At 38.3% G+C, this 26,932-nt stretch overlaps 8 protein-coding genes and 4 long non-coding RNA genes across 18 annotated transcripts in view; 7 read left to right on the forward strand and 5 right to left on the reverse strand.

Moving 5' to 3' along the window:
• On the forward strand, positions 111 to 1,138 carry LOC104721066. Of its 2 annotated transcripts, none has more exons than XR_002034348.1 (6): positions 111 to 178; positions 260 to 330; positions 408 to 588; positions 694 to 770; positions 881 to 931; positions 1,128 to 1,138. It is a non-coding gene; the product is annotated as an uncharacterized LOC104721066 (long non-coding RNA). The 2 variants fall into 2 exon arrangements; XR_756893.1 differs by lacking the exon at positions 1,128 to 1,138 and adding an exon at positions 1,090 to 1,121.
• Positions 1,257 to 2,450, forward strand: LOC104721067. 2 transcript variants are annotated; one of them, XR_002034350.1, is made up of 5 exons: positions 1,257 to 1,319; positions 1,675 to 1,741; positions 1,826 to 1,929; positions 2,050 to 2,205; positions 2,304 to 2,450. It is a non-coding gene; the product is annotated as an uncharacterized LOC104721067 (long non-coding RNA). The 2 variants fall into 2 exon arrangements; XR_002034349.1 differs by lacking the exons at positions 1,257 to 1,319; positions 1,675 to 1,741 and having other exon boundaries at positions 1,748 to 1,929.
• Positions 3,493 to 4,640, forward strand: LOC104721069. Its single transcript, XR_756896.1, has 3 exons — positions 3,493 to 3,578; positions 3,692 to 3,868; positions 4,599 to 4,640. It is a non-coding gene; the product is annotated as an uncharacterized LOC104721069 (long non-coding RNA).
• LOC104721068 lies at positions 4,632 to 7,616 on the forward strand. The gene is made up of 15 exons (XM_010438974.1): positions 4,632 to 4,667; positions 4,759 to 4,834; positions 5,063 to 5,126; positions 5,282 to 5,353; positions 5,432 to 5,561; positions 5,655 to 5,732; positions 5,860 to 5,987; positions 6,083 to 6,108; positions 6,326 to 6,435; positions 6,514 to 6,614; positions 6,709 to 6,795; positions 6,879 to 6,960; positions 7,104 to 7,136; positions 7,225 to 7,279; positions 7,346 to 7,616. Exons 9-15 carry the CDS (start codon positions 6,418 to 6,420, stop codon positions 7,450 to 7,452), a joined length of 483 nt encoding a protein of 160 aa, XP_010437276.1. The 5' UTR covers positions 4,632 to 4,667; positions 4,759 to 4,834; positions 5,063 to 5,126; positions 5,282 to 5,353; positions 5,432 to 5,561; positions 5,655 to 5,732; positions 5,860 to 5,987; positions 6,083 to 6,108; positions 6,326 to 6,417; the 3' UTR covers positions 7,453 to 7,616.
• On the forward strand, positions 7,953 to 10,977 carry LOC104721071. 4 transcript variants are annotated; one of them, XR_002034347.1, is made up of 14 exons: positions 7,953 to 8,095; positions 8,188 to 8,305; positions 8,379 to 8,451; positions 8,540 to 8,641; positions 8,768 to 8,949; positions 9,072 to 9,124; positions 9,217 to 9,316; positions 9,611 to 9,810; positions 9,893 to 9,977; positions 10,050 to 10,166; positions 10,256 to 10,336; positions 10,483 to 10,535; positions 10,729 to 10,767; positions 10,855 to 10,977. It is a non-coding gene; the product is annotated as an uncharacterized LOC104721071 (long non-coding RNA). The 4 variants fall into 4 exon arrangements; XR_002034344.1 differs by having other exon boundaries at positions 10,483 to 10,767; XR_002034346.1 differs by having other exon boundaries at positions 9,108 to 9,124; positions 10,483 to 10,767.
• Positions 11,360 to 13,622, reverse strand: LOC104721070 (cell division cycle-associated protein 7). Of its 2 annotated transcripts, XM_010438977.2 has the most exons (6): positions 13,192 to 13,622; positions 13,011 to 13,049; positions 12,665 to 12,907; positions 12,490 to 12,576; positions 12,225 to 12,354; positions 11,360 to 12,121 (listed from the first exon to the last, which is right to left on the reverse strand). In XM_010438977.2, the coding sequence occupies exons 1-6, from the start codon at positions 13,470 to 13,472 to the stop codon at positions 11,633 to 11,635; spliced, it is 1,269 nt and encodes a 422-aa protein (XP_010437279.1). In that variant the 5' UTR covers positions 13,473 to 13,622; the 3' UTR covers positions 11,360 to 11,632. The 2 variants fall into 2 exon arrangements, with proteins under 2 accessions (XP_010437279.1, XP_010437280.1); XM_010438978.2 differs by lacking the exon at positions 13,011 to 13,049.
• On the forward strand, positions 15,139 to 17,532 carry LOC104727536 (pre-mRNA-splicing factor SLU7-A-like). Its single transcript, XM_010446633.2, has 6 exons — positions 15,139 to 15,154; positions 15,506 to 15,669; positions 15,785 to 16,450; positions 16,566 to 17,085; positions 17,194 to 17,297; positions 17,386 to 17,532. Exons 1-6 carry the CDS (start codon positions 15,139 to 15,141, stop codon positions 17,530 to 17,532), a joined length of 1,617 nt encoding a protein of 538 aa, XP_010444935.1.
• LOC104721072 (nuclear pore complex protein NUP58-like) lies at positions 17,882 to 20,337 on the forward strand. The gene is made up of 6 exons (XM_010438979.2): positions 17,882 to 18,291; positions 18,421 to 18,535; positions 18,633 to 19,109; positions 19,196 to 19,703; positions 19,852 to 19,889; positions 20,044 to 20,337. The coding sequence occupies exons 1-6, from the start codon at positions 17,963 to 17,965 to the stop codon at positions 20,080 to 20,082; spliced, it is 1,506 nt and encodes a 501-aa protein (XP_010437281.1). The 5' UTR covers positions 17,882 to 17,962; the 3' UTR covers positions 20,083 to 20,337.
• LOC104721073 (methylesterase 9-like) lies at positions 20,308 to 21,549 on the reverse strand. The gene is made up of 3 exons (XM_010438980.2): positions 21,119 to 21,549; positions 20,779 to 20,916; positions 20,308 to 20,690 (listed from the first exon to the last, which is right to left on the reverse strand). The coding sequence occupies exons 1-3, from the start codon at positions 21,470 to 21,472 to the stop codon at positions 20,409 to 20,411; spliced, it is 774 nt and encodes a 257-aa protein (XP_010437282.1). The 5' UTR covers positions 21,473 to 21,549; the 3' UTR covers positions 20,308 to 20,408.
• Positions 22,290 to 23,451, reverse strand: LOC104721074 (methylesterase 9-like). Its single transcript, XM_010438981.1, has 3 exons — positions 23,017 to 23,451; positions 22,797 to 22,931; positions 22,290 to 22,697 (listed from the first exon to the last, which is right to left on the reverse strand). Exons 1-3 carry the CDS (start codon positions 23,374 to 23,376, stop codon positions 22,416 to 22,418), a joined length of 777 nt encoding a protein of 258 aa, XP_010437283.1. The 5' UTR covers positions 23,377 to 23,451; the 3' UTR covers positions 22,290 to 22,415.
• LOC104721075 (L-ascorbate oxidase homolog) lies at positions 23,767 to 26,291 on the reverse strand. Its single transcript, XM_010438983.1, has 8 exons — positions 26,069 to 26,291; positions 25,851 to 25,960; positions 25,496 to 25,766; positions 25,292 to 25,391; positions 24,847 to 25,192; positions 24,405 to 24,770; positions 24,244 to 24,322; positions 23,767 to 24,143 (listed from the first exon to the last, which is right to left on the reverse strand). Exons 1-8 carry the CDS (start codon positions 26,216 to 26,218, stop codon positions 23,943 to 23,945), a joined length of 1,623 nt encoding a protein of 540 aa, XP_010437285.1. The 5' UTR covers positions 26,219 to 26,291; the 3' UTR covers positions 23,767 to 23,942.
• The window catches only part of LOC104727537 (L-ascorbate oxidase homolog), a 4,382-nt gene continuing 4,181 nt past the window's right edge, over positions 26,732 to 26,932 (reverse strand). Inside the window, exon 4 of the mRNA XM_010446634.1 lies at positions 26,732 to 26,773. Coding sequence (XP_010444936.1) covers positions 26,732 to 26,773 — 42 coding nt within the window. The remainder of the gene's footprint in view (positions 26,774 to 26,932) is intronic.

A 26,932-nucleotide genomic window follows, 5' to 3' on the forward strand; every position in this document is an offset into this window, starting at 1 on the left:
TTTTTTTTTTTTTTTTTTTTGAGATTCTTCAAAACTGCTAGTTTCACTTGCTTATTTTTCCCTAGAGTGTGGTTTCTAACTAATTTCTCTGTTTTTTTTTTTATCTTTCAGGTTTTGGATTATGGGTTTATCAATCCATCTATGATGGCTTTGGTGGACACGCATGAACTAGTATCTGGTGTCTTTCTTTGAATCGATCATTGTATTTTCACTTGCTTGTCTTTTTCTAGGGTTTGGTTTCTAACTTGTTGTTCTGTAGTTTTTTTTCTTTTCAGGTTTTGGGTGATGGCTTTGATGGTCACGCTTCTTCTCTGTGTTACGTCTTCAGTGGTTTTGCTCTTCTCTTAATAGGTCTTTTACCTTTTTTTTCTAGCTTAATTCCTTACGTTTCTTTCTTCCTCTTGCAGGTACTGACTCTCGATGCTACTTCTTTAGGCGCTCTCAAGGTTTCCTTGCTCTAAACGCATCTCTATAATTTGCTTCTGAATTTTCACTTTGGTTTGAAGGAGGATTCTACGTTCCAATCATCGCTCCATTAGTTTCTGAATTTACACTCCTCCTCCTCCTACGGTTTGATTTTACTTACATGTTTGGTCTCTCTCTCTCTCTCAATTAAATTTTTCCTTCTTACTAATGCGTCTCAGCTTTTTCTTATTTGATTTGATCCCCTAAGTAAGTTTCTTCGTTTTGCAGGCTGTTTTTGGAAGCTTATTATTTTTGATCCCATCATCCATCCCCGCTTCTGAATTTACACTACGTCTCCTCCTACGGTATGATTTTTTTTTGTTTTACATTTCCTTCTGTTGTTTGTAGATTCTGGTGGATGATGCTATTATGATCGATCGCTGATTTGCTTTTTGGTTTTTTAAATGTCTCGTAGGGTATGGTGCGTCTGCAACTAAGTATGGGCTCCTCTGATGTGATGCACAAGGTATCTATTTCCTCCTCTTTCCCTTTGGTTATATGTAAGCTATCTCTTTTCTTTTACTATTTTGTTTTTTAATATAATTGACTGGATTTTGAGTTTTGGACTGTGCCAATCAGGGACTTTTCAAACTTGATTTTGATCTTTCTTATTGGATGTTTCAGGTTTCAAGTGAAAACATCTCTGTCTCTCTTTGATGCAGATCCTCGAGGCAATGGGAGGTTTGATTTTATAAATTATATTTTTTTTACTTGTCCTTCTAATGTACTAGATTTTGGTGGATGATGCTATGATCGCTGATTTGCTTCTCTTTTTGATGTCTCTTAGGGTCTGTTTCTAACTTCTAAGTATGGGCTCCTCTGATGCACAAGGCTGGACATGTGGTTTATTTCAGGTACTTCCTCCTCTTTCCCTTTGGTATATTTCAGCTATCTTAACCGATTATTTTGTGTCTTTCTATATTAGTGAAAAATATATCTGTCTCTTTGATGCAGACTGTTGAGTTTTTGCCATGTTATTGAATTTTTTGCCATGTTATTGTATATCTCTGTTGGTTTTTCATGGTTACATCTATATTCTGGACTCTAGTGTTTAATCATACTCTCATATGCTTTGTGATGGTGGACTGTGCCACTGGGGAGTTTCTACATTATTTTGCCATGTTATTTAAAGTTGTTTCAGGTTCAAAGTAAGAGTTGCTGATCTTCCTAGTGAGGCTAACTAATTGGTCTCTTCTCTTTTCCTTGTAGAGGTTCTATAGGAGAAAAGCTGCTAGCTAGCTCTACCAATATGATTCACACAAGTCACAGAAGAGAGGTACATGCTTCTAAATCTATGATTCGCTTTAAATCTACTGAGTTGTGGTGTGTGATCCGAAATTTCTTCTCTTTTAACTCTGAGAACGTTGAACCATTATAATGGCGACAATAGAGCAAACAAGTCAGAGAGCGAGCGGTGGTATCTCAACAAGTTCGTGTTCTTCTAAATCCTCTGCTTCATCATTTGTAAGTAAAAAGTCCATGTTAGATTATTTCATTATAGTTAAAGAATTCTCTTGTCTTCTAACACTCAGAATCTTTTGACTGATTTTTTTTTTTTGATACCATTGATGGTTTTGATTGCAGGTCTGAGTGATGAGTTAAGATATGAGTACTAAAGAATCATTTTTTTTTGTTCGATTTGAGGTTGATTAAAAAGTTGTCTGATGATGAATCCATCTGCACTATGGCCAGAAAACTAGTCACACAGTCATCTCAAGCCAAAGGCAATCATCAAAAAAGGTAGGTGACATTCTTAATAATACTTGATTTCATGCCTTGTTATATATACTTCAGAAAGAAAGAAACTAAACACCAATGCTTTCTCTTATTTACTGCAGCTGTTTGGCTGCTCCATCTTTGCCTGCACTGCGCCATCAAAGAAATTAAAAAGTAAAGTCTGCTTCTTAAAATTGAATATCAAAATTCTTCTGAAATTATAAATCAAACGAGATTAAAATGGTTAAGATTATGGACTACATTAATTTTTCGAAGAGTATAGTATTAAAAAAACGGCACACTATTTTAGTCCAACAAAAATAAAAAGAAGAAATTGAACGAAAATATTACACACACACACACGTCCGGGAAGAAACAACACACGGCAGCATAGAGAACTCACTCGTGTACATTAACTATATATAGCAAGAAAAGTGAAACAGAGCAGAAGATACAACTGAGTATCAGAAACGAAAACAAAAGAACATACATCCAGATCACTATTAAAATCAAGTACCAGCTGCGCTTGTCTAGCGAACTGAACTGGATGACTCCATCACCGTATACAGATATTTTACAGTGCTGACGTGTTGCATTTTTTTTTTTGGGGTTTCCCATTCTCTAACCTCTCTACAGTCACTTAGACGTCCATTAGACATTAGTTCACTCTTCTGTCTAGCTCTCTTTGTTTTGTGTCCTTTGGTAAACAACAAAACAGTTTAGTAACTTTGGAGAGTATAATACAAAAAGACTAGATTGTTCTTTTCGGATCCCTTGGATGCTTTCTTACAAATATAATTAATACAATGCACACACACGCATACATAAAGTGTGTTAATTCTCCACTTGCTTGCTCTAGAAGACCATGATTAAACTCTACTCTACACCCTAAGACTTACATCAACCACTTGCTAGTAGCCACCCTACACTGCTTGCTACACACACATATTCAACAACTCTAACTAAGGACTGATTAGTTTACTTTAGTTATCACAATTCACAACCGCTTCTTGTTGGACCTTAACGAAACAAACACAAAACACTACTTATTCATATGGGCCTTATCAAAACCGATGGCTCAACTCACGAAAAACACAAACCCATATGGTTTGTTGACTTTCTTCGGTGCTCGGGCTTTCTCTGATTGGTCAGTGAATGATGAGATGACGAAGATGATCGATGTTATCCTGAAAGGCTGAAACGACAACGTTTTAAAATTCTGGAAATTGGGCTTTTGGTGTTAGTTGGCCCAGCTTATTAGTTATTTAGGGTCCATTGGCATTAGTTGATGAGACGTCGTCGTTTTGTGGAGCCACTTTTGTCTGAAATCAAAACGGAACAGAGGAGACTGAGATCATCTGAGGCAGCTGCTTTAGTGGTATTTGATAAATAAAGAGGTAACTCCTTCTTTGTCTAATTCTATGATATATATAGTTTTGTATCTTTGATGGAATTAAACAGGTATGTATGAGTTTGTATTTTGATTTTGATTTTATGATGATGCCAATAGTTTGAGTTTTGGGGGAGAGTATGCTGAGAAGCAGGCAGCTTTAGAGAGAGTGAGTGATGCAACAGATTATTGATGAACACCATTCTCTCACTCAACTTGCTTACTACCTCGTCCGCGTGGTTGAGAACCTGGCACTGGCTTTTTTGGGGTTTTGGAACAGTCGACTTTGGAAATCAGGTTAATAACATTTAACCCCTTTAAATTACAAATCCTATGCATAAGAGCCCCAATTCTTTTTGAATTGTGAAATCGACACCCTCAACATTATTTTGCCCCATGAGGCCCAAATAAAATTAAGTGTAGGTTCTTTAAATCATGGGCTTATTATATTTTTCGAGCCTTGATCTATTAGATGATCAAAGAAGAAAAATAAAAATAAAACAAGGAAATAGGAATTAAAAAAAAAAAGGAAATAGCTAAACCGACAACAATAGTTTTCATCTATAAAATAGTCACTCTCTCTCTCTCTCTTTACATCTCTTTATCACATCGCATATGATCTTTCCTTATTTTTATTTTTCTCTCTAGAGTCTCTCCGAGAGCGTTACGGTGGTGGTGGTGTTCTAATCACATCACATTCTTCTAAAACTCCGTCTCTGGTTTTTCTTTTCTGTTCCGATCATTGGATTTTCACTTTCTTTTTGTTTTTTTTCTTTCTAGGGTTTGGTTTATGAATCGCTTCGGTTGCTTTATATTTTGTTTGTTACGTTTTTTCATGTTTTTGTTATCGATCAATGATGGCTTTGATGGAAACGCTTCGTCTCCTCTGTTCTAGCGTCTTCAGGGGTTTCGTTCTTACTCCTAACACTTCTTCTTAACCGATCATTGGGTTTTCACTTGTTTCTTTCTTTTCTAGGGTTTGGTTTCTAAACTCATGCTATATTAACTTGTTGTTATGTTGTTTCAGGTTTTGGATGCTTCTCTTAGTGATGGCTTTGATGGATACGCTTCTTCTTCTCTGCTAACGTCTTCTAGGGTTTTGTTCTTCCTCTTAACACCCCCGCGTCTTTTTACTTCTTTTCTTGTTTTGTTTTATTCCTTATTATGTTTCTGTCTTCGTTTTGCAGGTCTTTTGGAAGCAACCCATGATCCAATCATCACGTATTCTCTAATCCATGCTATTGTCTTCAAGCCTTCTCACAGGTTCTTTTCTCTAAACTCATCTCTATTTGCTTCTGTATTTTGGTTCGGTGTTTTCTTTTTTTTGATCGGTGGTGTGCTCCTTTGATTATGTTGTTGTCAAGCGTGGGTCTTCTCTTTTTGTTTGGTAGGTTTTATCTTTGGATTTTTTAATTCCCACAGTTCTTAAATTCCTATTTTTTGTTGTCGTATTCTATAAGCTAACAAAAATATATTCTCTCTTTGATGCAGATCGTGGTGGTGGTCCATGCACTGTGGGATTGCTCTTGTTGAATCTTCTTATCTCCTCGTCTTGGTACGTTTCTGACGTTCCTCTTTCCCTTTAGTAACCTGATGCACAATGCCCGCCTCTCTCCCCTTTTTTCTCTGAATCTTTCACGCTTCACATATTTGTAGTGTTTGATCTTGTTATTATGTTCATCTAAAAACCTCTTGGATATGTTATTTTAGATTGTGGAGGATGCTTTGCTCTGTGGGTGATGGTTCTGATGGATCGTTGTCTTCTCTGAGCTACATCTCCAGGTAGTCTTCTTCCTCTTAATCGATTTTTTTTTTCTTTCTATATAAGTGACATTACATATCTCTGTTTCTTTGATGCAGACCATCGAGATTAATGTGTGGGAGGGTTTGAAGAGAAGAAAGAAACATTGTGAAAGTGAATGGTTTGCGTATGAAGCTAGAACCATACAAGGAGATTGTGTCTGCTGCTTTGTTTGACATTATAGCTCAGGTTACAGTTTCAAACACTTGTCTTACCAGTTTATGTTTCTCTATGTTCTGTAATTGTGGATTTACTTCAGATTTTTGTGTCCTTCGTCTTCAGGATGCAAGCAAGGTTATTGGTGGGATGAGAGGTATGACTGGATTGCTATGAGAAACCTCATTGCTTGATCCATATGAGGTACTGATAACTGATCTTTCTTTATAGATTTACTTGGTTAGATCCTACATTTTGAATATATCAAGTCCTCATTCTTCCCGTCCTAAGTGTGTTGACTTGATACAACTATTTTGTTTCATTATTTCAGGCTATACACTTTAAGGGGCTTGTCTCGTGTTTGATGCTAATAGATTGGTTATCTGATCTATGTAACCAGGGACAACAATCTTGCTCAGCAATTCAGATAGGCTTCAGATGCAGAGCTCTACCGACCTGGTATGCAGCAGTTATTTTATTTTATGTGTGTTTTTTGATTGCATACATTTACAGGCTGACATCATTGTTCGTGGTTATGCTGGTTTGAATTCTAGGTTTGCCTTGAAGGTCTTTCCCAAAGGTACACTCTGATATGATAAATCTTTCTTCTGGTCTGTCATCTTTTTATTATCTTCTTTATTACAATCATATAAGTTGTTAACCTGTTATGTCTCAGTTTCTTGAAGGATGCCTTTGATCTGTCGTTGCTCCCTGTTGCCTCTTTGACAGTCTCCTCTTCACCTTTCTTATATTTATACTGTTCACAGATCAGCTAAGTCTTTATTTGCGTGTGTTAGATCGTGGAGGTTCAAGGCCTTGTTGGAGGGAAGGATGGTTTGCGTATAACTTCGAGTCTTCACATACTACCTATTGTTTTTTTGATTAACTAATGGCTATTGTTGGTGAGGTATGATTTGACCTTTTTGTTTGTCTTCCAAACAAGAAGGTTCTTCTAATGGCTAATGTTTTTCTTTGCTTGTGTTAGATCGTGGAGGTTCAAGGCCTTTCTGGAGGGAAGGATGGTTTTCGTATAACTTCGAGACTTTTCTTTCGTGTGCTCTCAGTCTCAGGTGGTGCATTAAATGGGTAATTCCCTGTTTTAGACTCTCTTTGTCTGACTCTCTATTTGTCTTTGTTTTTTTATATATCTCAATGCTCGTTTTATCTTTTGCAATTGCAGCTTCAAGCTTATTTTCTCATGCTTGATGACATCATGGACAACTCTGTCACACAGTGTGCTCAGCCTTGCTGGTTCGGACCGCCAAAGGTTGGTATGATTGCTATTAATTAACGATGGGAGATTTAGAGGAATGCCTTACTATGTTCACCTCATTGTTCGTGGTTATGCAGGTTTTCGAGGACACGTTTGGAAGACTCGATTTACAAGAACACCTCACAGCCTCCGTATCTTTTCCGGCCTGCCTTAGCTAAGGTTCTTTCTTACTTTGGTAACTTCTTCAGATTTTAAGTGCAAGAATTAGTAGTTTGAAACGATTAGGATGAATATGATTGTGATGATGCAAAACCTAATCCGTAAGAGGGATGATGCAAAGCCATGGTTCCTTATCTATCCAGAGTAATCTATCTATGGTCCCATTACTCGGCAAGGTTTGTTCTCAGACATCTATTTTTACTATGCCAAATCCTCTTCTCTTCTCCATTGCCTATCCCCTGATGATTTTCTTCTCTCTCTCAGGTTCCGAGCCAGCCAAGCAATGGCCAAGGAGACGCCCTTGTTAGCCTTCAATCAGGTTCTTAAGCTCTCTAAACATGCAGAGGTTTGCTTTTTACATCTTCACATATCGTGTGTTTTAAAGGTCTTTCCGGTTCTTGGTGTGGGTTTAACGGGATCTTTGTTTGCCAACTTCTCTCGTCCAAAGCGTGGGTGGGGATCACAGAGAGGTTATGCAATTTTGCTTTTTAAGTTTTGTTTACAATTACAGTTTAGGGTTAATTATTTGTTAACCATGTTTCTTCTCATTTTTATATTGTGTAGCAGCAGATCCGAGATGGTTTTGAAGAATGGACAAGTGTCATTACCTTCAACAGACCAACCACAGGAGGAGGTGGTCTTTTATTTGCGCATTGCCAAACAGTTGCAGGTGAGTTCTCCTATTCGATTTCCACTACTCATTAATCAGGTAAGAAGAAGAACCCTTTGAGGTATTGTTTCAATCATCCTTCACTAATCACTAATTATATGAGTTCAACTACTTTGATTTTAACCGATTCTTGTTATTGCAGGATAAAAAGCAAGCCTCATGATATATCAAGTTACTCCTACCAAATCAACCACAGAGGTCAACTATTACAGTTTTTGGTTTAATTACAATTACTGTTTTCTAGTTTCACCTGATGTGGTGTTGGTGGCTAACAGACTTTTCATGCGACTCTTTTATTCTATAATTTTTGTTTTGCAGACTCAAGGACATGAATCTATTGCAATCAAGCTTGTGGCAAATTTGATAACAACACAGTATTGTTCAGATCGTGTCCTTGCTTGTCATCTTTAACCCGGACAGTCTATGGGATACTTTGACATTTCATTCGATCATGTTTATGGCCAGGTATAAGTTTCTATCTTAAATTATTGAGTTCCCCTTTTTCACAATGGATTTTCTTATGGCTAATCGTTTTTCTGCTTGATATTCATGAACAGCCTCTGATACTTGATTACCTAGCAAGTAAGGCCATATCCTCTGATGAATTGGTGGTAGTTTCATCTTGTGTTGGTGGCGTTGCAAGGGCTCCTGCCCTAATCTTTCACCATGCTTCAGGTTTGCAACGTATTTTCTTATCGCTACTTCTTTTGGTTCACTTGTTAAATTTGTTTGGTTGATAATATGTCAGAGCTGGCTTGTGTACCCCTAGGCCAGTTGCATTAAAGCTTGCTGCTGATATGCCTCCTCTACTTACTGAGCAGGTAATTACTCAATTCATTTTTTTTTTTGACAACTGTAATAGTTAATTGAAGATGTGTGTTGTTGATTGCTTACTTTTCCTGTTGTCAGCGTGTCCTTGATGCCCTTTCCCCTTCTGTTCATGGCGGAACCTGTGCCATTCCTGGTGCTTCTGGCTGTGGGAAAATTGTGATCAGTCAGGCACTTTCCAAGGTAGGTTGTTACACTCTGGTTTTGTGCCACTTAATAACTGGATATTTTGAATTTCTAAAACTAATTTGTTCTTGAAATTGCATGTTAATTGTCACATATAGTTTCATATTCTCTTTTCGTTTTCAGGCTGTTGCGGGTTGAAGGAATCATGCCAGCTAATGCAATGTTTCTCTAGCGAGATCCCGTACAAGTTCGACGGCCTAAACTCCTTTAGTTTCCATCTGCTTACAGGAGACACCATTCCCGCAAGTTTGTAAGAACACCACACCATTTGTACTTCTGGCATTGCTAATCCTGCCTTAGCTCAGGTTCTTTCTTACCTTCGTACTTCTTCCGTAGTTTGAAACGATTAGGAAAAAACTGATTTGTGATATTGTCCTTGTTTATTCCATTGGATGTTTTTTACTCTTGCTATTTGGGATAATCAAAGATTAAACGTTTTGCTGATGGTGACATCTATGTTCAGCTGCAAGAGAGTGTAAGGTGATGTGATTTGAGTTTGTCACTTGTTTCATTCCGGTGGCCCTATTTACTTTCTCGTTGATGGCTAACAGACTTTTCAATTTTTTTTGCAGACTCAAGGACATGAATCTATTGCAGCCAAGCTTGTGGCAGATTTGACTTAGCAGGTGAGTTAGAAGTCTGTAATGGTGGACGACATGATTGACACAGTAGGTGAGTTATAAGTCTGTATCTATGTGCACATATTATATTTCCGAGTCCATGCATGTGATCATGTAGTTTTCAGCTTTTATTCATTTATGTCTCAAGCTAGATCAAAGTGCTTACTAAACTTGATATTTGAATTTGATGTATGCATAGTAAAATTCTTCTTAAAATAATTTTTTTATTGTATTTTTTTTCTTGAATTTGATGGTTTTGAAGAATGGACAAGTTTTATTGCTTCACTGAATTTGTTAAGGCATTAATTGTATACTAAAATCCTCTTTTTGATCCTTATATATGTAGGGAACCCGGAGCATCTCCATCTTCAGCTTCAGTTTCCTCTACAACGTCAAGGTATAGAAGAAGTCCATCACATAAGACTCCAGCTCCAAGAGGTGGTGGCGTTGCAATGGCAAAGAACACTAAAATGCTGCTACAAGTCCAAAACCTGTGAAATAATCTGGAAATCTCCACGGTCATAAACACAAACAATGGTGATGTAGGTGAGTGTTATTGTTATGCTTGTCATCTTGTTTCCCTTTTTGATGCAGTATGTGGAAACACACTTATGCTTAATTATTGCAGCTGGACTTGATGGAGCTAAACAAGCTTTACTGGAGATGGTTATATTACCACCGGTAAAACGAAGAGATTGGGAGACCAGTGAGAGGTAAAATTTGTAAGTTTGGTTTTTTTATTGATCTTCTCCAGTGTCATCTTTTGTAAAATTTCTTCATTTCAGGTCTGCTTCTCTTTAGGGCCACCTGGAAATGCAAAAACAATGCTTGCCAAGGCAGTAGCTTTTGACTCACATGCCACGTTTTTCAATGTCTCAGCATCTTCTTTGACTTCAAAATGGGTGTGTACTTCTCTCACTGTACTCTAAGGCTTGTTGAAATATTTTTTACAATTCAAACAGACTAACTGATTTTGCTGTACTGATTGCAGGTGGGTGAGGCTGAAATGCTAGTTAAAACGCTGTTTCAAATTGCAATATCCAGGCAACCTTCTGTGATATTTACGGATCACGTATGTACTTTTTCCCCTTTCCTGTCTTCTAAGTTAATTAGGCAGAGAGGCCCTTCTTACCTGAGCTCTGGACAATAATACCATATAAGTTATATTTGACCGAAGTGTCACTTAGTGGTTTGAATATGTTTTACTCTGGTTCACAGAGAGAGAGTATAATGTCAACAAGGTCGATCAGTTAGAAGGAAGCAAGCAGAAGGTTGAATCAGAATTCCTTATCCAGTTTGATGGCGTGACTTCTAATCATGATGATTTGGTTATTGTCATTGATATGATTCCAACTAATTTAGTCTTTATCGAACCAAATGTTCACTCTGAGTATCAGTTGGGCTTATATATTCTGTTTTTCCTTGCCCTAATCATTTACTTGGATGTAATGTTTATTTAACAAGCCACTGGAGTTGTTGGATGATGCAGTGCTTAGGAGTTTGGTAAGAACATTATCGTCACCAGGATTTTCATACCCACCAGTTGCTAAGGAAAGTATCTGATTATATCCATTTTTATCACTTTGTTAGGTGAAGAGAATGTATATAACATTGCCGGATTCGAACGCGAGAAATTTTACTTTCTAAAACTAAACTGAAGAGGCAGCCTCACTCTTTATCCTGTAGCGACATTGATAAAATCGTCAGAGAAACCGAAGGCAAGCTCTATTGATTTTGTATAAGAAACACAGATTAGTTATTACCACTATAAGTGTTACAGTTTCGAGTCAAGTAACTAATAAGCTTAGTAAACTTCCTTATTTTACAGGTTACTCAGGAAGTGATCCCCAAAGTCCAAGCATTGTGTGAAGAAGCTGCAATGATGCCAATCAGAGAACTCGGCTCAGTGCAGATATTCTTACCATCCAAAAAGCAAACGGGAAGAGCTTGAACGTTGGAACTCAGAGTTTGGCTCTAACTAAGTTCGTTATTGGATTGTTTGTTTCTATATGGTGGAAAGCTAAGAAACAGAACAAAATCAAATGTTTCGACTTTTCATCAAATAAGAAGACTGATAGATATTAAGATGGGTCGGTAAGGGGATTCTCTAGTATCACACGGGACACGGCCCTGTGGTACTGTGAGTGAAGCTTGTCTTTATAAACCATGCTACTTAACATCCATTACATGAGATCATCACCAACAGCAACAAAACACAAAATTTGACAAGCCGTCAAGTGCTTACATGATCCATGTTTACTCCGATAGAAAGTTAAAAAAAGAGCTTCAATTGTGATGAGCCTGATAATACAAGACAGGCAAAAGCATAGTTCCATCCATATAGTCTTCTCAAACTTCTCTCTTCCTTTCAAACTTGACACTTACGACGCTGTCTCAGTCTTCCACCGATGCTGTTTGGGTTTGGTTCAACAGCCAGTTTCCTCTTGCTTATGTTTTCTCGGTTCCCTTTGCATTGAGCCTCAAGGTTGATGATCACAGGAGTTCCTGGATCCATCTCGTTCACATCCAATGCCTTGACACCACCGCCTAGCACTTGAACATCATTCACTGAAGTTTGATTGTCCCCAGAAGACAAGAAGCCCAATGACTTTCTAGCTGAATCCGGATTCTTGTTTGTGCCATCCTCAACATTATCAACGTCTCGAAGCCCATCAGTAATCGTCAGAAGGAGATGATCTTCTTCCGCAGATTCCTTTGCTTCTTTGAAAGAAAGCGATCTCTTTGCAGAAGCTTGATTATCTTCAGCGGCATCAGTTTCATCATCCTCACTTGTTTCCGACTGCTTGTTGGTTTGAATCAGATAATGTGCAACAGACTTGTACCCGAGTTTAAGTATCTGACAACAAAAAGAAGTCATGGGAAAACCATTAACTTTTTGAACCTATCCAAGGAATCAAAACCAGAAGTTGCACAATTGATAGAACATCAAAAATTGCTACCTTCCTGTAAGCTGCACCAGTTGGGAGCCACCCGTTTTGTGTACGACATAAACTGCAGTTGCAGATCCCGCGACAGACTGGACAAATCCAATTCACGTTTTCCAGAGCTTCAAGAACATGTTCTCCATATCTGTTCAACCACCAAAACAGAAACTTCAAACATTCAGGACCAATACTCGTTTTACTGAACAAAGCAAGATACTCAATTGCTAACTAAATTGTCAACAAAAAACAGACAAGGTTAGTGCCATGAAGGCTACTGTACCTCATGTATAAACAATCTCCACAGAATTGACCTCGGACGGATGGATTACATTCGCTGCATTTGGTATGATAACCGAGGGTCTTCTGCCTGTAAAATCCGCAGTAGCACAATTGCCTCAAATCTAACCGAATCAAGCTACATTTTTTTCAGAGTTAAAATAGCCAATTGCACAAACCTGCACTGGTGGCAAGTCTTTCCTCTAACAGGATCATAAATGCGTTTACCATCTTTGTCGTAACCATCGACGAAAAGCTCCCAAGTTCGTTCAGTGTTACCTAGCAGTTTCTCATGTTCGTCAGTGTAAATCTCTGGCCTTACGCCTTCTCCTACCCACATAACAATCTCATCTTTAGATGCTTTTTTACCCCTCTTCACTACAGGTTCCTCAGCATAGGTAACTGGCGCAGCATCCTTCAATCTGTGAAGACCACAACAGTATACAAGTTAATAAAAATCCCTAATTTATACTAAAAACCCCTACTTTACTGTTGATCCCTTGAATTTGAAAACGAAGATATTACCTAGAGGATCTCCGAGTAATTGGTGGTTCCTGCTTCAATCTGACGAAAGAATGATGATAAAATAGCGAAATGATAAAACCCTGATTTCAACTCAAAAAAAAAACCCTAGATTTCTACCCAAAAAAAACCCTAATTTTGGTAAGATTGAAGCAATGTGAACAAAAGAGAAGTCAGAGAGTACCTTGAGGATCGTCTGGTGGAGACTGAAAGCTGAAGAGGAGAAGGAGGAGTGTCTCGCGGGGATTTACAACCGTAACGCCTTTTAACGGGTCGGGTATCGGATTTGAGTTTAAGGGAGAGATCTAAGATTCCGAGACTCTGCATCCTCTGAAGATTCTCCTTGATCCTGTCTTCTCTGCATTTCTCGTAGACGGAGGAGACGTTTGGGTTTCCTCCTCCGACGGTTGGATTAGGGTTTGTGGTGGGAATCGAACATTTAGCTCTCGTTCTCAACGTAGGCATTGTGTGATATTCTGATTTGAACCGATTTTTTGGTTACAAAGTTCTCTTCTTTCCCTCTCTGAATCTCTTTGGATCTCTCTAGATAAGAAGAAGAAGAAGAAGAAGAAATGGTTTTCCTAAGGTGAGATTTTTTTATTTTTTATTTTTACTTTAGTGAGTGACTGACTGAGTGAAGAGGAACAGCAACGGTCGGGTTTATTTACTCTTTTCAAATTCAAAACTTTTTTTTTTTTTTACTTTTTACTACTTATTTTAGGTAATTGCTGAAGAAAATTTGGAAATTTCGTCCATCAATAAAAAAAAAAGAGAAAAGTATCATTAAAATCTCCAAAATCTACATTTTCGTTAATTTAAAGCCCGAATTCTGTTTTTGGTGGAAAAAAACATCAACTATTTGTTGACTTCCAAATAAATTGCAAACTCTCATTGACCTAGCATTTTAAGCCACAACATTAAGTAATCAAACAGAGAAATTAAACAGGGTTAATTATCTGTTAACGAGATCCGTTAATAGCAAAACAACGATATTTATAACACACTAAAACCCCTAAATTGAGAAATCGATTCTCAATTTCCCCAATTCACAAACCCTAATCGATCTAAACCTAATCGAACATGATATCTTTGATGACGAGAAGATTCCAGATCTCTTTTTGTTATATACCGGAAGAACGGTTGACCAGGATTCTCTTCAGTTCTCGATGTGAAGATCGTTACACCGGTTCCACAAACACACTTCAATGGCACTCCACGGTCGAACGAAGCTACCACCGGTGTCTCTGAGCTAGAACTCATCTTGTCAACTCGAAGAAGAAGAGAGAAATCAAAAAAGAAAAGAGAAATTGAAGAAGAAAAGATAAATTGAGATCGATTAGGGTTTGTGAATAGGGAAATTGAGAATCGATTTCTTAATTTGGGGGTTTTAGAGTGTTATAAATAACGTCGTTTTGCTATTAATAGATCTCGTTAACGGATAATTAACCCCGTTTAATTTCTCCGTTTGATCACTTAGTGTTGTGCCTTAAAATGCTAGGTCAACGAGAGTTTGTGATTTATTTGGAAGTTAACAAATAGTTGATGTTTTTTTCCACCAAAAGCAGAGTTCGGACTTTAAATCAACAAAAATGTAGACTTTTTTCTCTAAAGAAAATTGGAAGTCATATTTATCATAGAAATAGAATTTGGAATATGGTAAATTAATTATCCATAAATATTTTTAATTATTACTAATATCATTTTTTTAACCATGTATAAATGGGATGTTACCCTAATTATCTTATGAATATATGTATTTTTGGGATCTTACATAATTTTGTTATGATGTAAAAAATAATAATTTACTCTTTTTTAAAACAAAAAAAAAGTAAAATTAATAACTTTTTACACAAGATGATAGAAGAGGTGTTATTTGGGCTTCGAAAGTGATGAGTTTTCTAAATAAATGGGCCTGTAAGAACGGCCCGTAGATGATCAAATCCAAATTTGTGTAACGAAAGGATAAGCCGCCATTCTTTTTCTATTTTTGTTTACACAGATTTAGCTTATATATATATATGACGATCGCTGCTTCTTTCTTTCTTTCTTTTTTTTGTTAAAAGGCATCCATACTTCTTTCTTTCGCATTCTCTTCTTTTGATTGAGTCGAAGCTTAACGATCGTAATCACCATGGCTACAGCTTCAGGTACACCACGATTCCTTCAATTTTTTGTTCTACGAACCTAGTTCTCGATTTGGCTGTTAATATACGTTGGTGATCATTGATCAAGAATCTCGATTCTATGAGAAAGTTAGGGTTTTATCAGCAAGTTAGGGTTTTGTTTCTACTGCTATGGTTTTGATTAGATCCAGTTTTGTGAATACTCTGTCTCAATTAAACTTATGGTGGTGCTTTTGGTGGTTTTCGTCTATGTTTACAATTACAAGTTCCTTCGTTGTTTCTTTTCAAGTAGTATTAGGGTTTTGTTCTGTGCTTAATTGTATTTTTTCAGTTTTTGAATGTTTGCTGATGTATATGTTTCTATGGGATCTGCAGTTGCTTTTAAGTCTAGGGAAGATCATAGGAAGCAATTAGAATTAGAGGAAGCTCGTAAAGCCGGGCTTGCTCCTGCTGAGGTAGACGAGGATGGAAAAGAAATCAATCCTCACATACCACAGTATATGTCATCTGCTCCATGGTATCTCAAGTCTGAAAAACCCGTAAGTTCAGATTCTTCCATGTTTCTTTCATCACTTGCTTTCTCTCTGCATTTGTCTCATGTTGTTGTGTTAGAACATGCATACTGAAATACTCTCTGTCTTTTTCTCTCTGTAGAGTTTGAAGCATCAAAAGAATTGGAAAGTTGATTCCGTCGGTCGCAAAAAGATATGGTATGATAGAGGTGCAAAGATCCATCAAGCTGAGAAATACAGGAAGGGAGCGTGTAAAAACTGTGGCGCAATGACGCACGATGTAAAAGCATGTATGGATAGACCTCGCAAGATTGGAGCAAAATACACAAACATGTACATTGCACCTGATGAGAAAATCGAGAGCTTTGAATTGGACTACGATGGGAAGAGGGACCGGTGGAATGGTTATGACCCTTCATCTTACCGTCATGTGGTGGCTAGTTATGAAGCAAAAGATGAGGCACGAAAGAAGTATCTCAAGGAGCAGAAACTTAAGAAACTAGAGGAAAAGCTTAACAAAAACGGTGGTGATGGTGCAACCAGTGATGGCGAGGAAGAAGATGACGAGTTAAGAGTTGATGAAGCCAAGGTTGATGAGAGCAAGCAGACGGATTTTGCAAAGGTTGAGAAACGTGTTCGTACGACTGGTGGTGGTAGCACAGGAACTGTAAGGAATCTGCGTATCAGAGAAGACCCTGCAAAATACCTACTCAACCTTGATCTCAACTCTGCTCATTATGACCCAAAAACTCGATCTATGCGTGAAGATCCACTTCCAGATGCAGATCCAAATGATAAGTTCTATCTGGTTAGTTGCTCCTGATCAATCGTGAATCTTGTATAGTTGTGCCTTATACATACTTTGATGAAATCTTTGGAATACCAACTAACTTTTTTTTATTCTTTTCTTATCATGTATCCAGGGAGATAATCACTATAGAAACAGTGGCCAAGCTCTAGATTTCAAACAGCTAAACGTTCATTCATGGGAAGCATTTGACAAGGGACAGGACATGCATATGCAAGCGGCTCCATCCCAAGCTGAATTGCTCTACAGGAACTTTAAGGCTGGAAAGGACAAACTCAAGTCTCAGACAAAGCAAACAATCATGGAAAAGTATGGGGATGCAGCTACAAGAGATGAAATTCCTATGGAGCTTTTGCTTGGCCAAAGCGAAAGACAAGTTGAGTATGACAGAGCAGGGAGGGTTATAAAGGGGCAAGAGATGGTAATAATTCCGAAAAGTAAATATGAAGAAGATGTTCATACTAACAATCACACAAGTGTTTGGGGTTCTTGGTGGAAAGATCACCAATGGGGATACAAGTGTTGCCAGCAAACCATTCGCAACAGCTATTGCACTGGTTCTGCTGGAATCGAAGCTGCAGAGGCGTCCCTTGATCTGATGAAGGCTAACATTGCTCGCAAAGAAGCTTCTGAAGGTTTGTGTTGTTGACTTTTGCATTTGTTCTTCAAGTCTCTTATTTGTTATTGCTACATTTTGTTTCTGTAACGCCACTGACATTTTGGTTTTGTATTTTGGTGATCAGAGAGCCCAAAGAAGGTTGAAGAGAAGAGAATGGCCTCATGGGGAACCGATACTCCTGAAGATTTGGAATTGAACGAGGAAGCACTAGCCAATGCTCTTAGAAAGGTAAAAAAAAAGATGCCATAGTTTCAGTTCATATTTTTCTCTTTGCCCTGCAAGATTTATATCTGACGTATTGTTTGTTTGTGCGCAGGAGGATTTGAGTAGGAAAGAAGAAAAAAACGAGAGAAAACGCAAATACAATGTCGAATACACAAACGATGTGACTCCGGAAGAGATGGAAGCTTACAGGATGAAGAGAGTTCACCACGAGGATCCAATGAAAGATTTCCTCGGCTGATCAAGAAACTAAACATTAGTTTCTTTCCCTTTTTCACCATATAACCTGAAGAAACCTTTGTTACGGTTTCATTGTTAATAACAATTACTATTCCTCCCTGGCCACACAAAGATTCATCAGTATACAAACATAGGACAAATTATAACAACACGTACGAAAGAAACTACAAATAAAATTAAACTTTTTCTTTCATCAAGTTGTGTTTATAATCTAATCTGAATAAACTAGTAAATGTTTCTTTTTTTACAAAAGAACCCTCCAAGTTTGTTAAAAAGTGGAATTAAGACTATTAATTTATCAATTTTCTATCCCGTCACCGCTTAAGTTTTTAACGAGAGAGAGAGGGGGGTTTTGAATCTTTTGCGAAACTCCAAATCGTCGCCGGCGAATAGAAACCCTAGATTTGATTCGCCGTCGGTTTTATCAAGCAATGTCGTTCGGTAATATGTTCTCTACCCCACAGCAACAGCAGACGCCTCAGCCGCTTTTTCAAACTCCGCAACCGATGTTTCAGCCGCAGCAGAGCGGTTCCTTCTTCTCGCAACCCCAGCAGCAGCAGCAACAACCGCAGCAAACGTCGTTGTTTCAGCCGCAACAGTTCCAGCAGCAGCAACAACAACTACAGAATCAGCAACAGCAGCAGCAGCAGCAGCAAGTACAGCAGCTGTATCTCTTCACCAACGATAAAGCTCCGGCCAATTACAGTACCAAGTGGGCCGATCTTCATCCCGATTCTCAGAAACTACTGCTTCAGATTGAGTACGCTTCTCTCTTTTTCTTATTAGGATTTGCTTTAGAGCTTAATTGTTACGGTTCTTGTGAAAAATCTTGAAGAACTTGATGTTGTTAGAGTCTTTGATGCCATGGCTATTGAATCTTTATCTGTAGAGAGAAGATATTGGAGCATAGAAGTGAAAGTCAGAGATTAGATCAGTGTAGTCGACTGTATGATTCTTCTGTATCCAGTGAAGGGTTCGAGTTTGATGCTAGCCGCATTGTTCAGGTTTGTGGATTATTCAATTTTTTATTGCTTGCTTCCCATGTTTCTTCTAGTTAGCTCAAGGTTTGTATTAGAGCTTTTGTGTGTTTAACTTTTGTAGGAGCTTGGTGGGATTAATACTGCCATGGACAGACAAAAAGCTGTTCTTCATGAGCTTATGATTGTTGCCAAAGATATGTTGCGTAATGCAGAGATTGCAGTTCGTTCTTTTATGATGCAACAGCCAAGATTCCCTCATTGGAAGCAAGGAGGAGGAGTTGTTAGTGTTGGTTCTCAAACATCTCAGGCGCAGGGAGCAAATCCAGCTCCTGCTTCCGCTGGTCAACAACAAGCAGTTACTACAACGGTTCAAGTTTCTGATTTTTACCGTGGGGTTCCGAAGAAACCAACTGTTTTCCTACAGCAAACTGTTGTTAGGTTTGAGAAGTATCTAAACGAGTGCCGGCAATGGGTTGAAGAGCTGGAGCAATTGCTCGCCTTGGATTCTGACAAGTATAGTCGACATGCTTCCCTTTTAGAATCTCTTCCAAAAGTCATGTCTAATGTTCATGACTTCTTTGTTCATGTCGCTGCTAAGGTAAACTGCTAAACCAAACCTCTAATGTAGAAACCCTTTTTGAAATCTGTTTAACCTTTTTATGGTTTGAAATTTGTTTTGTTCAGGTAGAGAGTTTTCACCAATATATTGAATCAATGAGAACATCGTATCTTGCTGACCAGCGCCGAAGAGGAGAATGCCATGATCCGTTTCTTGAGGCTGATCGAAGGGAAACAGCAAAACAGGAAGCTGCTGCCAAAAGGGTCCACCCAACTCTGCATCTACCTGCTTCTACTGCAAGTACACAACCCTCGACACAGGTTGCTGGGTTGATTACGAGTTCAGCAACTCCTGGGGCTTCAAATGCTCCACAGCCATCTGCAGCTGTTACAACATCAAACCCTTCTTCAGGAGCTGGTTTTTCGTTTCCCAACACACCTGCTTCTGCACCTTCGTCTTCTCTCTTTGCTACACCATCTTCTGCTGCTCCTGTCTCGTCTTTGTTTGGACCATCCCCTACTCCCGCACAGACGCCATTATTTGGCTCTTCCCCAGCTTCTACATTTGGTTCCGCTCCATCTTTGTTTGGCCAGACAACTCCATCACTTGGTGCTATGCCTTCACAATTTGCAGGTACAGATACAGTGTCTGTTTCCCTAATTCTTATTTGATATAGGTAGAGTTGGTATCAGGATTTGTACTTGTCAGAATATTATCGAGTCTTGTTATTTGTTGATTTGTTTTTGTCGTAATTTAAAGTTTTGTTATTTGGTCCCCGTAGGTACTACAGGATCAGGAGCAAGCTTTAATTCTATGACAGTAAGTACAATTTTCGGTTTTTAAACTCTCTGTTTCATCAGATATATTTTGTTATATCATTATGCCTCAATTTAACAACTGCATTCAATGTGCTTCGTTCAGTCACGTCCTTGGAATATTGTCTAAAACTGAACTTCTTTCTCTCCCATTGCAGAAATCTTCAAGGCCAAAATCTCGAACTACACGTCGTTAGACATGGGATGTGTCAAAGTTCCATCCCTCAGCCTGTCACAACAAATCGTTTACATGGCTTGAGTTCATCATCTTCACTTGGTGAAGTCGAGCTTGGTGCAAGTCGAAGCAGATCCGCATTCTCTTATGCACCAGTTTGTATTTGTGGCATTATTCATTGAATTTGATGATTGAATGTTCTCAAAAGCACTATCTTAATAGTTAATACCTCATCTTGACAATGCTGTTGTTGTAGAAATGAGTTTTTTGTTTTGTTTTCAGGAATCTTATTCATATAAATAGTCATAACCATAAGTTTGCTACTAATATCTCACTGATGACCTCATATTACGCGTATTTATCAGCAATCTTTAGCAGACGATCACACAGTTCAAGTGGCTTGGAGAACATTGGCATATGATCTGCATCTTTGATCTCCATTACTTCTTCAACAAGGAAGTTCTCGATTATCCATCGCTGGAGCTCTGTGGTTAAGCCCTTGTCCTCTTGGCATACAATGTACACACGAGTAACTGAACCATATCCTTCCTCCGTTAAGCTTCCTGTACCCGTCAGGTTTCTGGTAACTGCCGGTCCAACTCTCACCAATGTTTTGGCCAATTCAAAATCCTAACTTAATCAACAAAAGATTCAGCAAAAACGTCCCGTATAGGATTTTGAACCAACATAAAAAAACAGAGTATTTCTTGAGTCTTACTTCGACTGGAGAAAGTTGATACATCTTCTCGGCTAAGAACTTAGTTCCAAGAAGAATAGTGGTTAGAGGACGATCATTTGTCCCATATGTCCCAAGCTCCATATTCATCCGGTCTTCTTCCGAAACACTTCCGAGAAACTGCCATAGTTTAGTTAGTGTAGACATATTCCACTCACAAATCAAAATCTTGACAGCCGATTTCGCTTGTATTTACCAAACCATATTATAAAAAAAATACAGAGAATAATATTGTTCTGTTCAAAGAAAGTCATGACAAATACAAAAGCAATTCTACAATTACCATTTCGTAATCAATATAGCTAATCGGTTTCTGAGGTACCTTTTCGAAAACGTAAGAAGGTGGATTCGTTGTGTCGGGCATGAAAGAGGTAATGAAGACAGCAACAGAGATCTTACTAGGAAACATGTCGGCTGCAAGAGCAACCGATATCCCTCCGAGGCTATGCGCGACCAGGATAACCTTTTCATCCGAACCAAGCGAATCAAGAACCTCAAGCAATGGTTTAGTGTAATCCTCCAAAGTCTGAATTTCTTCCACTTTGCTCATGTTCAAACCAGAAGCCGTTAGATCAACAAGGGTCACACGGTGGCCTGAATCTTCCAGCACCGGCTTGACCTTGTACCAGCACCACGCGCCGTGGCAACCGCCGTGAACAAGAAGATAGTGCTTCATGTTCTCTTCCTTACTGTTTGATTGCTTCTTTGTTTGCTTTCTTCTATTATTGTAGTTGTTTTGTGGTTCTGCATTTATGGTTGGGGACAACAATTTCAAATGTGACGTTCCAATAATGGTTGGAATAGTTATTTTGAACTTGGACTCATTAGATATAACTAGTGATGTTAAACTGGGCATTATATCCGTGGGTCTTAATGGGCTCAGTATATTACTTTTAAACCCAAACCCGTTAAAAAATCAAATAATTTTAAATGGGTGCACCCATTTAAGTCCGTTTATTAACAGATTTTGATTAATTTTAAACGGGTAACCTGATTGATTTTTCTTCTACAACCACTTAGTTCTTTCACCGTTCTTAGCGCCGTCTCAGCTTTGGTTATTGATTTTTTGATATTTGGGTTTATGTAATGTTTGTGTTTTTGATATTTGGGTTTGGTTTGTTTCATTGGTTTGTTTCATTGGTTATATCATATAACTACCTCGTGCCTAAATTCAAAGTTTTTTTTCACTAGGAGCAAAAAGATGTCGTTGTGTCCTTTTTACATTACAACGACTAGGAGCTAATATAGTGTTAAACCAGCACATGGCTATGTTTGTTTAGTGTAGGTGTTGTGTTCTTGAATTCCACCAAAGATAAAAGCCAAATCCTATTTAGAATTATTTTGTTTTGGTTGAACTTGAATGATGGAATGTGATAGTATCGTAATGGAATTGTGTTACTATTTTCTTCAGTTACGTGTTGGATGGGTTTGAGTAAAGTTTCAGTGCTTCGTCTACTCATCTAGACATTAGTCATCTTATTCTTGTAGAATCCTTTTTTTGTTCTTAAAAATCAAATCTTATTTCATATTCCATAAAGGATATACATAAATTCTTTAGAAGACGATCACACAGTCCATTTCATAGTCCATATAGGATATACATATAGAGATTCTTTGTTTTAGGCATATTTATCAGCAATCTTAAGAAGACAGTCACACAGTTCAAGTGGCTTGGAGAACATTGGCATATGATCTGCATCTTTGATCTCCATCACTTCCTTAACCGGAGAGTTTTCGATAATCCATCGTTGATAATCCACACTTAAACCCTTATCTTCTCCGCAGACAATATACACACGATTGATAGATCCATATCCTTGTTCCGTTAAGCTCTTTGTCCCCGTCAGATTACTGGTTATAGCCGGTGTAACTCTCACCAACGCTTTGGCCAATTCGAAATCCTAACAATCAACACAAAAACAAAAAAAAAGATTCTTCAAGAAAAAGTAAGGTCACCATTTGGGTTTTAGTAAGAAACAGAGTATTTTCTTGAGTATTACTTCGATAGGAGATAGCAGATACATTTTCTCCAAGTACTTAGGTCCAAGAAGAACAGTCATTAGAGGACGATCATTTGTTCCGTAGCTCCCAAACTCCAAATTCATCCGTTCTTTTTCTGAAATGGTCCCAACATGCTGCGTTTCCAACCACATCTTAAAGTTTAAACGTGACAAAAAAAACAAAAACAAAAGATCGTTTCTATGTGAATATCCTATGTACCTTTTCGAACACGTATGAAGGTGGATTCCTAGTGTCGGGCATAAAAGAAGTTACGAAGACAGCAACAGAGATTTTACTAGCAAACATGTCGGCTGCAAGAGCAGCTGGTATACCTCCTAGGCTATGCGCGACGAGGATTACTTTATCATCGTAGCCAAACGAGTCAAGGACATCGAGCAAAGGCTTAGCGAGATCCTCCAAAGTCTGAATCTCTTCTACTCTGCTCACGTTCACACCAGAAGCCGTCAGATCAACAACCGTGACACGGTGGCCGGAACGTTCCAGCAAAGGCTTCACCTTGTACCAGCTCCAAGCGCCGTGGCAGCCTCCGTGAACAAGCACATACTGCTTCATCATCATCTTTTTTTTTCTTCTTTCGTGAGTGTCTCTTTTTTACTTTTTGGTGTGTGTGTGTGGCTGAAGTGATGATTTACCCTATTTATAAATAGTGAGAGTTGTCGACATTATCGATGTCTTTGTATTATTACAAACCAACCACTCTTGTGTTTTGTGGTGTATATCTATTTAAAAAAAATTCAGTGAGATACGTTTTATTTTAGCCATACGAAACGTCTTTGTGAGGTGTCAAAATAAGGAAAAGAAAACTCTACTCCATATAGTATTGTTCAGTGAGATAAAGTGGAATTCTCATTGAACCACAGAGTGCGATTTTAAGTAACAAATCCAAAGAGTGCATTTTTAAGTAACAAATCCAAAGAGAAGAGATAAGAGTTTGGAAGAAACAAATCATTAGACAAAATAAACTTTTTCCTTAATTTCTTATTTGGTCTGTTTACTGGAATATCAATGAACTTTTTTTTTTCCGTTTGGACTACGTTTTGTATTTTCCACTCCACTTAATAGTTGTGACCTAATTCAATAGTAGAAAAGATAACAATAACAAATTTGAAAATTAAAAAAAAAATCTAAAGGGGGCGTTTCGCTTTGCCGCAATAAAGAACGTTAAGAGGCGGTTCAGCTTCAGTGTAGAGAGACTTCTCATCGTTCCAAACACGAACGTAGAGCTCTTGTCCTAAATACCTCCTTGACCATATCTGTGACCTTAGATTCCACATCCCTTTGTTATCCAATGACACCAATATGCTCGTCCACGATAACGGATACACCTACACACACACAACCGCATCAAGCAAGTTGTAACGCTTCTACTCCAAGTTATTTCATTAGATTTAAATCATTCAACTTGTTACTGACAAAGACTATTACCTGGAAAGTGTGTCTTGGAACAGCATCAACCAAGTTGTAACGCCTCCTCATGGTCGCGTTCCATGTCCCTGACCCGTATCTGACAAAATAGCGTACGGATTAAAATTATGAATAACCGGATCCGGTTTAGATAACAGAGGGCAAGGTGCTAGCTTGCTTACCCAACCGGATATGCGCTAGTGCCGTCCATGTGCCAAGACTGAATTGATCTTTCGTCGTTTTGGAAAACGATTTCTACGAACTCATGAAGCTCAACGTCGATAACCGATGTACCAAAGTGAGCTGGTCCGATCGTAGGAGTGCTAAGGATTGTCTTGAAATCGAACACGCCCGAAATGTTGTACCAATCGGCAAGTTTCAACGGTGTTGTTGGGTTGATGTAAGATATCCGGTTTACTGTGTACCGAAGCTTCCCATTGATCATCGTGGCCGCATTGGCTAGGACTAGAGTTCGGTTTATCGGTATGGTACCGTAATGAAATGATCCTTGTGGGTTTGGCCTTGCAGCATTTGCCGTCAAATTCATCCTAATAATATTCAGCAAATTAAAATTAGACAAAATCCACAAAAGATATCCGGTTCGGTTATGTCCGGTTTGAATACCTGATGGTTCTTGCTTGTTTCATGGACCAATGGATATGGTAAGTAGGACCAATGGGGAGGGGACCATATGCTGCGTTTTGGGAGCCTAGGTAACGGAGACTCGCAGTTGTGGTTAGCACCGGTTTAGTAAACCGGGTTGATGCCACGATGAAATAGTCCCTCACAGAAGCTTTTAAAGTGACCAAAACGGTCAAGGACTGGCCAACGTGGACGTCAAGCGACTCATAGCTCTCCTGAAGAGTGTGAGCACCTTCTACTTCAATGAGGCTCATTGTGTGATTTTGAATCCTAAAATTTATCGATGTCGCTATACCGACATTCGATATTCGGAACTTGTATGTTTTACCTGAAGATATACAAATGAAAAATAAATACATATCAGAGACTAGAAACATGGAGAATGTAAAAAAAAAAAGATCTTGATGGATTTATGTGATGACATTACCTTGTTGTCCGGTAAAGACTAGACCTTTAGAAGCACCATTGATGAGAAGAGCATCAGGAAGAGGAAGAGCATAGCCTGCGTCGAGACGCTTTCGCAAGTCCTAGTGATCACAATAATAGTTAAATGGTGTATAAAACAAAACTTTACGTTGACTTTCAAGTAGTCTGAAATGTTTTTGTGTGGGTAACTGGGTATATATATTACCTTGTGGCTCATTTTAAACCAGTCAGAGACGAGGAGGGTGAAATCGCCATCTGGTGTAGCGTAAGGAGTGGTAATGACGGCTCTCTGGTTAACGTTGAGAGCACCAAAAGCACCACTGGCTCGGTGCATCGACGTGGAAGCGAAGTAAGTGTAAGTACCGATTTGATCTTTAAGTTGAAACTGATAAGTCCAGTTCGAGTTTGGTTGAATAGGACAGTTAGTTCCCAACACTCCATCTTGCCACGATGTCCTCCTCTGCTTCACTCCGTTCCTACACTTATTACAAACAGGTGTTAAAGATTTCATATTCGTCTAAACAACAATTAGCTCAATCGGCTATATAGAGTATATATACCAAGTGATGAGGAATGGCTCGTCAAGCTTGTTGATGAGATTAACAACAACATTGTTGTTTGTAACAGCTTCAATCGGAGGACCAGGGAACTGTCCATTGATAAGAATGACCTATGTACATCATACCAAAATATAGAAATATTACACTAATGAAAAATTAGTTTCTCATAGCAAGATTAGATCTAACTTATAGAAAATAATGGTTTATATTGATATTACCTGTTGAGGAACACCAAGAGGAGATCTTGTTCCATAAGTGACAGTCCAAGTGTAGAACATATATGGGTCTTCCCCATTAACCAAAACAGAGCCCAACAAAAACAAGGCTCCTATGAATAATTTACATAGCAGGAGATTGGTCTGTTTCATTTTTGTAAGACGAATAGAATGTGAATCCTGATCTCTCTCTCTCCCTCTACGAGATTCAAGATCAAGAATTGGTTTTTTGTTTGTTTGTGAGTTATGCTTTGGGGTTCCACCAAAGGACAATCTTATATACACGAGGGAGTAAGTAAGTGTTTGTATTTTATTAAGTTTTGTCAGCGAGGACGACGTGAATCCCCATGCATCACACAAAAGCCTCAATTGCTCTTTTGCGGCGTACTTCATGCAAAATATGCTTGCCCTTGACAACTTTTTTATTTAAAATTTACGCGATATAGATATGAGATTTGTAACTATCATAGATATGTGTACTACTAGAATTACTTCATCAATCACCAAGTTTTCTTTGTCGGCAAGAGAAGTATAACCATTTTTAGATTGAGTAAAAAGAAGAAATTGAACCCAAAAAAAAAAAAAAATCCCCAAAAAAGTGGTCTATATTGTGCCCGTTAAGGATATTACGGAGTACAAACAAATATAGTTTGATGTCAAAGAAAGTTATGAGAATTTCAACGGGAAAATCTTATAAGCTGCTTTAGCCTTATAATTATCAAAGACAAAAAAAAATGAAGAACCGACATAACATATAAATCGGAAAGCCGCTAGTATAGAGTGCTTTTGCCTACACTAGTGAGTGTCGGTCACAATTGTATAACAAAACGTACGAGTGCATACAAAATTTTCATGGAAACTTTTTAG

The sequence above is a fragment of the Camelina sativa genome, chromosome 11 (genome assembly GCF_000633955.1).
Source record: "Camelina sativa cultivar DH55 chromosome 11, Cs, whole genome shotgun sequence".
NCBI lineage: Eukaryota > Viridiplantae > Streptophyta > Magnoliopsida > Brassicales > Brassicaceae > Camelina > Camelina sativa.

What these genes read in the sequence shown, in the direction of transcription:
- LOC104721074 (XM_010438981.1), bottom strand. Translation starts at nt 23,376, where the DNA reads ATGATGATGAAGCAGTATGTGCTTGTTCACGGAGGCTGCCACGGCGCT. An exon ending in CTTCATACGTGTTCGAAAAG is followed by an intron (nt 22,932 to 23,016) that starts GTACATAGGATA and finishes TTGGAAACGCAG; the next exon opens with CATGTTGGGACCATTTCAGA. An exon ending in ATCTGCTATCTCCTATCGAA is followed by an intron (nt 22,698 to 22,796) that starts GTAATACTCAAG and finishes GTTGATTGTTAG; the next exon opens with GATTTCGAATTGGCCAAAGC.
- LOC104721073 (XM_010438980.2), bottom strand. Translation starts at nt 21,472, where the DNA reads ATGAAGCACTATCTTCTTGTTCACGGCGGTTGCCACGGCGCGTGGTGC. An exon ending in CTTCTTACGTTTTCGAAAAG is followed by an intron (nt 20,917 to 21,118) that starts GTACCTCAGAAA and finishes AAACTATGGCAG; the next exon opens with TTTCTCGGAAGTGTTTCGGA. An exon ending in ATCAACTTTCTCCAGTCGAA is followed by an intron (nt 20,691 to 20,778) that starts GTAAGACTCAAG and finishes TGATTAAGTTAG; the next exon opens with GATTTTGAATTGGCCAAAAC.
- LOC104721075 (XM_010438983.1), bottom strand. Translation starts at nt 26,218, where the DNA reads ATGAAACAGACCAATCTCCTGCTATGTAAATTATTCATAGGAGCCTTG. An exon ending in AGTCTTTACCGGACAACAAG is followed by an intron (nt 25,193 to 25,291) that starts GTAATGTCATCA and finishes GTATATCTTCAG; the next exon opens with GTAAAACATACAAGTTCCGA. An exon ending in AAACAAGCAAGAACCATCAG is followed by an intron (nt 24,771 to 24,846) that starts GTATTCAAACCG and finishes GAATATTATTAG; the next exon opens with GATGAATTTGACGGCAAATG.
- LOC104721072 (XM_010438979.2), top strand. Translation starts at nt 17,963, where the DNA reads ATGTCGTTCGGTAATATGTTCTCTACCCCACAGCAACAGCAGACGCCT. An exon ending in AAACTACTGCTTCAGATTGA is followed by an intron (nt 18,292 to 18,420) that starts GTACGCTTCTCT and finishes CTTTATCTGTAG; the next exon opens with AGAGAAGATATTGGAGCATA. An exon ending in TTGTTCATGTCGCTGCTAAG is followed by an intron (nt 19,110 to 19,195) that starts GTAAACTGCTAA and finishes TGTTTTGTTCAG; the next exon opens with GTAGAGAGTTTTCACCAATA.
- LOC104727536 (XM_010446633.2), top strand. An exon ending in CAAATGATAAGTTCTATCTG is followed by an intron (nt 16,451 to 16,565) that starts GTTAGTTGCTCC and finishes TCATGTATCCAG; the next exon opens with GGAGATAATCACTATAGAAA. An exon ending in TAGCCAATGCTCTTAGAAAG is followed by an intron (nt 17,298 to 17,385) that starts GTAAAAAAAAAG and finishes GTTTGTGCGCAG; the next exon opens with GAGGATTTGAGTAGGAAAGA.
- LOC104721070 (XM_010438977.2), bottom strand. Translation starts at nt 13,472, where the DNA reads ATGCCTACGTTGAGAACGAGAGCTAAATGTTCGATTCCCACCACAAAC. An exon ending in TCCACCAGACGATCCTCAAG is followed by an intron (nt 13,050 to 13,191) that starts GTACTCTCTGAC and finishes TTCTTTCGTCAG; the next exon opens with ATTGAAGCAGGAACCACCAA. An exon ending in CTGGTGCAGCTTACAGGAAG is followed by an intron (nt 12,122 to 12,224) that starts GTAGCAATTTTT and finishes TTTTGTTGTCAG; the next exon opens with ATACTTAAACTCGGGTACAA.
- LOC104721068 (XM_010438974.1), top strand. An exon ending in TCAGGTGGTGCATTAAATGG is followed by an intron (nt 6,615 to 6,708) that starts GTAATTCCCTGT and finishes TTGCAATTGCAG; the next exon opens with CTTCAAGCTTATTTTCTCAT. An exon ending in TCCGGCCTGCCTTAGCTAAG is followed by an intron (nt 6,961 to 7,103) that starts GTTCTTTCTTAC and finishes TTATCTATCCAG; the next exon opens with AGTAATCTATCTATGGTCCC.